This window comes from Galeopterus variegatus, unplaced genomic scaffold, assembly GCF_000696425.1.
Source record: "Galeopterus variegatus unplaced genomic scaffold, G_variegatus-3.0.2 Scaffold2157, whole genome shotgun sequence".
Taxonomy (NCBI): domain Eukaryota; kingdom Metazoa; phylum Chordata; class Mammalia; order Dermoptera; family Cynocephalidae; genus Galeopterus; species Galeopterus variegatus.
In genome coordinates, this window is record NW_007728268.1 from 246,170 (window position 1) to 256,281 (window position 10,112).

General features: G+C 40.4%; 1 protein-coding gene across 1 annotated transcript in view; it reads right to left on the reverse strand.

Annotated features, from left to right (window-relative positions):
• Nucleotides 1-6,916: 6,916 nt before the first annotated feature.
• SERINC3 (serine incorporator 3) overlaps nucleotides 6,917-10,112 on the reverse strand; it is a 24,693-nt gene continuing 21,497 nt past the window's right edge. Inside the window, exons 9-10 of the mRNA XM_008580778.1 lie at nucleotides 7,882-8,109; nucleotides 6,917-7,228 (exon numbers count right to left, since the gene is read on the reverse strand). Coding sequence (XP_008579000.1) covers nucleotides 7,090-7,228; nucleotides 7,882-8,109 — 367 coding nt within the window. The 3' untranslated portion in view covers nucleotides 6,917-7,089. The remainder of the gene's footprint in view (nucleotides 7,229-7,881; nucleotides 8,110-10,112) is intronic.

Sequence of the window (10,112 nt, forward strand, 5' to 3'; positions counted from 1 at the left end):
TCTAGTTCCATCTGATGATGATGTGACCAGCATTGCTGAAAAGGCCTAAGTAGGATGGCTAACATACGGGTTCAGAACCCAACAGCCTGGACTGGAGAATCATTTAGAGGCTTTCTTAGGTCCCAAGAGGGGAGAGAGAGAAAAAACAAGAGTAAAAAACTAGAAAAAGAGAGGAATGAATCAGCCCCTACCAAGTTCCCAAGGTTTAAATTCTACATTGCATCCTAGGCCAGTCACCTTTGTCTGTGAGACTTAACACAGAGATGGCCAAGCTCACATACAGAAATATCTCCAAGACCAGAAATGATATTGCCTATCTCCCAGGCCTTTCCAGTTGGACCAACGAGCTGTTTCATTCAGCTTCTGAAAGGAGTCATAGTGTAGGTTTGTCTGCCTCCTGGAGCTGCTATGCTTTGTTTTGGCTCCAAAGAGAGATCAAATAGTCTTGGCACATCAGGAGGTTTGAACCAAACTGCAAAACCAGAACCTCCCAGGGTGAAAATCAAGGCAGTCTCCCTGTGGCTTTACTAGGGTATTTGTGTGAAGTTACCCTAGTAGGGTAGGGAATGACCATCGGGAACACACAGTGAGCCTTAGTAATGGGGAGCACACTGGGGGAGCTGACAACGAACCACAAGAACTGGGAGTATTTTTCTTCAGGGAAAAATTCTGACTCATTACACAAACACCTGAAAATTAACATGTCCCTAAATTCAGAGTAGTGTGGTATTGGGAAAGGAAAGGAATAGTAAATTAGGAGATGTGAGTTTCAGCATTACCCTGCAATGTGGCCTTGGGCGAGCCACTTAACGCCCTTGAATCATGAAAAGGGTATCTACACTGAACTCAACCCTCTGCTGTTCCTGGCATCTAACTGGCTTTACCAACACAGGGACACAGTACCTTATCTTTTTAGAGGCTTCTTTTTTTTTTCCCTCATCTGAATAATTATTCAGGAAATTTAGGTCTGAATGAATTGGTACCTAAAGCTTCCAAATGAATCTGTAAGCTCAGGTATATGGGAGTTTTCTTCCTCTTCTTCCCCTATACTCCCCAGAAAGAATTCTGGAAAATTATACCTCTTCCTAGAATCCTATTCTACCTTCATGGGGAGAGACTGGATGAAATCTACAGGAACAGCCAATGTAACCCTGGCTTCACATCTTGATTTTCTTACCTACTCTTGGCATTGTGGCTTTAGATCCCTCATACTTCATCCTGCTTTCACAAGAAGCCACTTGTCCTAGGTTTATAAACACTCCAGGTTACAAGATAACTTTTTCCAGAAATAGAGTCAGAGCCTAAGAGGCATTTTCCCTGAATTCCTGTGACATACTGAGCCATTCAGAATTTTCCCTGGGTGGGCACTTTGTTTAAATGCCATTTGATTCACAGATCAATCATGGGATTACTTTCTCATTTGGGTAGCAAAAACTATAGTACTGTGTGGCACAATAATACCACACCTTAAATTTTCCTTTTAAATCTTTCATTTGGGGAGTAAAATGTTGGCGGATATGTGTGGCTGTCCTGTGGCCATAAGAGGTATGGAGATACCAAACAGAAACATGTCAACTGTTCAGGAAAGATGTCAGTTCTGGTAATGCCTCTCAGTACTGGGATCAATTACTTTTGTAAATGTAAATTCCTTCTTACTCTCCTGACTCAGAGAAATAGTTTGTTTGAAATGCAAGTAAAAAACACCATCAGAGTTGGATATTCCTCCTTAATAGGAGCTTACTCCATGGGAAGGCCCAATGTGATTTGTGGTTGGAGATGACAGTGATGAATTTACTATTTTTCACTTAGCTATTTTTCTTTTAATCTTACTGGGCAGTGTGATTTAGTCAGGCAGGAAGCTGGCTGCTGTAGTGAATTCTTACAGATATGCTTCGGCTTCTTGGTATATCAGGTAGGAACCTGTTACAAGTGAAATACTTGAAACCTCTATGTGGCCAAGAGCCTTTCAACACCACTCTCCATGGGGTGGTAGGTGGGCTAATTTTCTGACCAGTTTGGGGGACCATTTCAACCACTGGTCACATTCCTTGCTTCAAACTGAAATTCAGTTTGGCTTTGAGTGTAGGGACATATGGTGGTTGGACTCATCTACTTCAGTGTTTGTTTTGACCAAAAGTTTATTTTTCTAGTGTATTTTCTAAGTCAAAGTGGTGAAAATATGTAATTTTAGAATGCATGACTGGGTCTTAAACAATAAAAATCCCTATAAGGTTGAATATGTGTGGAGTTCTTTTATGACAATGACAGTGTGGATGAAGGTTGTGAGGTTTATTATTCATAGGACTGGGCAGAGCTTCCCTCCAGGTGAGGCAGGTGGAGGCACTATAGGAGCACAGTGTATTCTGTAGATGCTGGGCTGGCTGCCCCGAAAGATCATGCACAATTAGATCACACCAGTGCACAGAAAGAACAATGAAGCTAGCTACACACAGTGGTAGAGATGGTATGCAAACTTTTCAATTCTCGAGACCTATCTATACTTCTTGGACTGGCCTCAAAACCTTGCAGTGATAGCTAACAATTCCTAAAGTGCTCATGTGGGCTGGGTACACATGTGTTGAGTGCACACATAATCTCATTTAATCTTCAGATACTCCTAAATGAAGTAAAATTATTGCCCCTGTAGAGAAAATGAGACACAGAAAAGTAGCTTACCCAAGGACACACAGCTAGCCAAATAGTGAAGATGAGATTCAAAATCAGGCAATCTGACTAGAGCCCACTATTTCCTCCTGATGGTTGGAGCTAGGTTGTGCATGTCTTTTATTCTTAAAGTCAAATAACCAACCCCCAGATAAAGCATAGAAGGAAAGAAGGTAGGAATCTTTTTATAGAGTAAGAAAGTATCAGAAATTGGCTGTTTTCTGGCTTCTTGGAAAATATAAAGCAGCGGTTCTTACCCTCGGAGATCCAAGGAAGCCCAAGCTCCTTAGGGACAGCTGGGGCAGGGCTTGATCAACTCTGGTCCCATACATGCTAAGCTGTTTCTCTACATGTCCCCTGTATGTTTTTACAGAGAAGCATACACTCTGCCCCAGAATAGACAAAAATTAGTTCCCTTAGTGGAACTGGTATGATGGTGATTGGTCAGTTGAGAAATACTCTAACATAGGAAGTATACTTATTGTGGGCTTTTGATGATGCAACAGGTTAACTACTTACATTGCAATATAGCCACTCTTCAGGTCAACCTTTCCTGAAGAAGTTGTGGTACTTAAGCTCAGTGTTTCTCACAGCTGGAAAAATGGAGCCAATAGCTCCAATCCTTTCCACCCCATAGCAGTGTTATGACGACCAACGGAGGTACTTTCCCATGTTATGAGTCAGCATTTTCTCAATGTCCTGGTTTAAATTAGACCTGAGTTATGGTTTGGTCCAGAACATGAAAAGCATATATTGATAACCAGGTCCGTGGCCATTCTTTGGCAGCATCTTTGATGGTTAAGAGAAAGTTTTATTTCCCAACTGAGTACCCTGCAAGACCAAGCTAGAAAACAAACTAATCCAGCATGGGCCTACAAGCTTTCTGCCATTTGTAGCTAGGTAAAAGTGGCAGCTACTGTTGATGCCTTTGATGAATTCCTAGAGCGTGACACTGACCCTCAAAGCCAGGGCCTTCAAGCTGTAGTCCTGGAGGGTAGACAGGCCTATTCATGTTATAGGCGTTGGGAGAAATCACCCTCCTAGGAGACCAATATGGAAAAGGAAAAAAAAACTTTATTGCTGGCTGCCGGGACGGCACCAGCTAATTCAAAGTGCGGCACTGAGCCATTTTTACTTTGGGTTTTTAAAGTTGCAAGCACAGCAACTCGGTTGCCCATTAGCCAATGCAAGCAAGCCAACAGTGCATAAGCTAATTTTGCAGTTAGCATGGCTCCTCCCAACCCCTCCCACATTTTCCCGCCAGGGTTTTTACTGCCTGAGTTTATACAGAATGGAGGGGTTATCTTAAATGGCGTCGGTCCTGCTCTCGGAAAAAGGACATTACTTCATTCACAGTGATGAAACACCAGGTGACTCACATCTGGAAATGAGATGACACCATGAGATCTGATGATTCAAAATACTCCCCTGCTTTAAAGTATGATCCTGGGCTTACTCAAAATGCTGGCATTATTTATGCTTGCATATAATTCAGCACTCACATGTGTAATTCACTTGAGTCTTGAGTAAACCACTGTGTTTACTATTAACAGGCAGATTTAACTCAGTGTATGACCAAGCAAAGCAGGAACACTGCCCCCCAACTTTTAAATGGAATTTACTTCAAATTAATATCAAAGTTATCATCATGAGAAAAAATAAAAACTTTATTTGACTTTGTTACATTTATTTTACAGTTTAGTATTGCTTTTATTTTAAATTACATAAGGAAGAGGATGGGGCACTTGTAATGCTTTCGAAGTTTAGGACCTTTAAAGCTCTTAATCCTAGCTCCCCTTCAATTATGGAAAGTGGGGTATCTGCTTTACACTGGCAAAGGGGCTAAACCTCCCTATCTGCCCCTCAAATCCTTTGCAACTTTATCTCCATAACCTGAGATAAACCACTGGTTTAAAAGACAGTGGTTCCAACAATTCATATCAAGACCTGCTTCCCTACCTCCTACCTCTACCCCAACTGAGACTGTCCCAATATGTTCATCTGTTTAATTCTGTAAGAACACTTTAAATCCAGCCTTCATCAGATTCTGGTTGAACATGTCTGACCTTTGAATATCATCCAGTCCCATTTTAGCACATATTGAGACTAGTAGCAACTGCCAGAACACTTAAAATGGGTTAAGCACTTTGCAAAATAACTTTATTCCTTAAACATCAAATGTACTAAACATTAACACTAAGGTTCAGAGAGGTAGAGTCATTTGACCAAAGTCATAAAGCATAGTATGTACGCAATAAATATTAGTTGACCATTTTGACAACTAGGAAATGGCAAAGCCAGGATGTAAACCCCAACAGTCTGACTCCCAAGCCTATTAACCATTATTAAAGGAACCACCTCCATCCTTCTTCTAACACAACCTGTTCCTCTTCCTCTGTTTCCCCCTCAATAAATGGAATCACTATCCACCCAGAGGATTAAACTAGAATCACTCAGGAATCTACCTTTACCCCATTATCTATTAATTGCCAGTGTTAAAATTCTAATTACTAAGTAGCTCTCAGCTGTCAATTTCTCCCCATCCCCACTTCCACTTCTCCATTTCAGACTTCATATGGACTGCCCCGGTCTCATCTCTCTAAATCCATTCTCTATATATCAGCCAAAGTGACAAGACACCATTTGTTCATGCTGCCTTAAATAGGTTTTCTTCTGCCCTCAACATAAGGTCCAAAATTATTAGTGGGGTTGATAAAGCCCTTCATAACTTAGTCCCTGCCTACTTCTCCCCGTTCCAGCTTTATTGAACAATTTTTTCACCTCCCTGCCTTTAATATATAGTTTTGTCTACCCTTCAGGAATGTCATCCCACATTCCCATCTCTCTCAACTAATCCTTAACAGTATTGGCTTAGACATCACTTTCTCCAGAAGCCTACCATAACACCCTCCACCCCAGGAACTTCTCCTTTGAGTTCTCTGCAGTTCCTAAATTACAGCACTAACTCATCCCATTATAACCACCTATCAGTTCATTTTCACACTCTTCTAAACTCTTAAGCCCAAGGTAGCAGAGTCTGTGTCTGTTATGTTTAAAGCTGCACCCCAAACCTTTGGGGCCTGGTGCAGAACACTCAGTAAACCTTTGTTGAAAGAACAAAGTGTTTTAATTCTATTTCCCAGCATGCTGCCTCTCATGAAGACTTTTTTAAAAACTATTTTATTTACCTTTTGGTGACTGGCCAGTCCAGGGATCCGAGCCTGTGACCTTGGTGTTACCAGCATCACACTCTCCCAATTAAGTAAGCTAACCGGCCAGCCATGAAGATGTTTCTTGACGGTGCCTCACTGTCTTTCACCTACGAAGTGTCTTAACCAGAAAAGATATTTAGGATAATTTCTGAATGAGTTCAAGACTCTGCCTATCAGTTACTCTAAAAGTTTTAGAAGGAATAGGAGCATCCTCACTGGACACTTGATAAATCTGACTGTCCAAAAAATAAAGAACGGCTGCTAATTTGTAAAAGCTGTTAAAGAAAGGGCCTTAAAAGCTTAAAGTCTTTCTATTTTAATCAAATACCTTTATAATGCAAATATAATAAATTCACATGCATTTTACTTTTACATACTTAAGATAATTACATAGACTAGTTGCAGTATTTTCCCAGTGAATCTTCATTTTAAGTAAACCTACAAAGCATTTATTGAAATTAACATATCTGACAAAGCCATAGACTTGAATCTAGCAGCATTAACGCTGCTGTATTAAAAGAGTAAATAAAAATACTCAAGATGCAGAAGCAGTAGCCATATCAGCAACCACTCTTCTGGAGAAGGACCCACATACATAATCCTTCCCCAAGAACTGTGATGCTACACCTCTGAAGAGTTTAATCACTGAACAGTGCTTGTATCACACAGGCAAGCACCTTCACAGAGAAAAACTGTCATATATAAATGCATTATTTAAGGATACTGCAATAGAAATATATTAATGATGGCCTCAAATATCCAACATTCTTCTATCTTACATTTTAAACCAAACTTGTAGGAACCTATAGATCTTTACAAAGAACTCTCTTTCCAGCACAGCTGTAGTTCACTTTAAAACACTAAAATGTTCCCTTTGTGCTATATCCTTACAAATAAACATTATATATATATATATACACACACATGAAAAGTTCAGATTCTGCATAAAGTATTATTCAACCTTGCCTTCTGATATAAACCTGGATATATTCAAATTTGCAAAGCATTCACTCAATATTTTAGTACACACACATGAAAAGTTCAGATTCTGCATAAAGTATTATTCAATCTTGCCTTCTGATATAAACCTGGATATATTCAAATTTGCAAAGCATTCACTCAATATTTTAGTTGAAGCAAACTTAAAAGGGATATGGGTTTTCAGCAAAAGAGACCTTTATGAATTTCAGTGGTCTCCTTGGCACTCAGAGGTTCAGCTGAAGTCCCGGCTGGTGAGGAACAGTGGAGCCAGGAGGGTCCAGACGTAAAGGAGGAGGCAGACCCAGCTGGAGCTGATCTTGACCCACACAGCTGGCCACTTGCTGGTCATGTTCTGGAACTCTGCATCGGGGCTAAGCAAACAGTAGAGAATCAGGTAAAGGAGCCTGATATCAGCATCCTCAATCCCCCAGCCAAGGCCAAGAAATTCTCCAGTGAAACTTAACTTGAACTACTCCCCACTGACGTTGTACACTGAGGGACCTGAGGAAGCTACTTTTAGTTCTTATGAGCAAGGGACTCTGCCTCTCAAACAGCTTTTTTCTTCGTGCCAACATGAAAGACTCTAACTACTCTTTATGCAAGGTTCTTCAGGAATATCTGGTTGTTCCAGTTATTGGCAAAAGTTCTAGATTGAAATGGCCTCCCTGAAACTTTTCTTCCTTAGCACATTATTACTTGGGCCAGAATACTTTAATATGGCCATCTCCAGACACAGAGAAAATTAGTGGATAAAGGTAAGTCAGATTGCTCTATGTTACGATTTTCTTTCTCGATTAACTCCAGTCTAGAAGAGCTCTCAATGACCTGCACTAAAAGAATTCCAACTGGGTTTTAAATGCTAGAGGAGAAAAAGTCAAAAGTATTTCAGAAAAGAATCAGCACTGAACACAATTTCATTATAGGGGTAAGAGAAGGGGTTCTGAGATAAGGACAACGAATGGATATTTTATAGGCAGTCCAAGGAGCTAAGTGGTCTTCCATCTGTTTTGTCTGTGCCTCCTACCTGTACCAGTTGGTCAGGGTCATCATGATGTATAGGGATGCCAAGCACAGCATTAAGTGGAAGAATGAGTAGCTGTACTGCACTCCCTCTTTCTCATTGTCCACTGCCCGCCGAGGCTGTCCATCTTCTTCATCACTGGCACCATTGGTTGCTGTATCACCAAGGATCACACTGTCATTCCCTGACAGGGTCAGCTTGTTTACTTGACTATTGCTGGAAGTGCGGAAGCTAGAAAAAGATCCCAAAGGAGACAAATCAGAAAGGGACCATGAAGATGAACTGCTACCACTGGCCTGTACACATGAGAGTTATTTCTGAGCTATTCCTGCTTTGGAGACTAATGCACCTGCTTAGAGTTCTAAACTGTTGCCTATCATCACAAGACTGAGAATACTCTCATCAGTTACTATTTGATGGCTTAATTACTTAGGAGTTTCCCAAAACACCGTACACTCTCAGTGTCTACTTCTCTGATTTCACAAGTGCCTCTTCTATGCTTGGAATGTACCACTCACCAACCTCCTCCCAGCTAACTTACTCATCCTTCAGTTTTCTAACACACTTCTCTGGAAAGCCTTCCCTGATGTCACCTCTCACTCGGCTGGGTTAGAAGACACTCCTCTGACTTCCCACAGCTTCTGAGGCTTCCTTCTGTCACAGCACTTATCATTCCTGTCCTTGCTATTCAAAGAATTCCTTAACAATGACCTTAGTCATCTATGCATTTCTAGCACTGCAGATGGCTCACTGACTGAATAAAAAAGCACAAACAAATAATGGACAAAAACCACATGATCATTTCAATAGACACAGAAAAAGCACCTGACAAAATCCAATACCCTTTCATGATAAAAACACTCAAAGTAGTTGAGAACTTCCTCAAACTGACAATGAACACCAATGAAAAGAATCAGAGCTAAATAACATCACATTTAATGGTAAAAGACTAAATAAAAACTTTTCCCTTAAGATCAGAAACAGGACAAGGATCCCACTCTCACCACTTCTTTTCAACACTATACTAGTTGCTCTAGCCAGAGCAATCAGGCAAGAAAAAGACAAAAGGTACCCAGATTGGAAAAGAAGTAAAACTATATCAGCAGATGACCTGATCTTATATACAAAAAATCCTATGGAGAGACTGGCCGATTGGCTCAGTTGTTTAGAGCACAGTCAAGGATTTGGATCATCCTACCAGCCAGTTGCCAACAACAACAAAAAAAAAAAATGGAAAAGGAAATCCTATCGAGAACACATACACACACACTATTAAGACCTGTTGACAAATTCAGCAAGGTTGCAGGATACGAGGTCGATATACGAAAGTATTTCTATAGACTGGCAATGAACAATTGAAAAGTTAAAGAAATAATTCCATTTACAATACCATTAAAAAAAATCAAATACTTAGAAAGAAATTTAACAAAAGTAGTTTAGGACTTGTACACTAATAACTATAAGCCCTTGACAGAAATTAAAAAAGACCTAAGTAAATGGTCTAAGTAAAGAAGACCTAAATAAGGCATCTCATGTTCATAGACTGGAAGCCTTAACATTGCTGAGATGGCAATACTCTCCAAATTGATCTACATATTCAATGCAATCCCTATCAAAATCTCAGCTTTTTTTTTTTTTTTCAGATATTAAAAAATGAATCCTAAAAGTCACATGGAAATGCAAGGGACCCAGAATAGCCAAAACAATCTTGAAAAGAACGAATTGGAAGGAACCACACTTTCTAATTTCAAAACTTACTACAAGGTCATAGTAATCAAAACAGGGTAGTACTGGCATAAATACAGACATATAGGTCAATGAAACAGAATTAAGAGTCCAGAAATAAACCATTACATTTATGGTCAACTGATTTTTAACAAGGATGCCAGGACAATTCAATGGTGAAAGAACAGTCTCTTCAACAAATGGTGCTGGGACAAATGGATATCCACAAACAGAAGAATGAATTTGAACTTCCTGCCTGAAAACATACACAAAAACAATAAAAAGACAAATAACCCAATTAAAAAAACAGATTTCTGGGCCGGCCCGGTGGCGCACTCGGTAGAGTGCGGCGCTTGGGAGCGTGGCGGCGCTCCGGCCGAGGGTTCGGATCCCATATAGAGACCGGTCTGCTCACTGGTTGAGCGCGGTGCGGGCGCAACACCGAAGGTTGCGATCCCGTTGCCGGTCACGAAAAAAGACAAAAAGAAAAAAGAAAAAAAAAAAAAAAA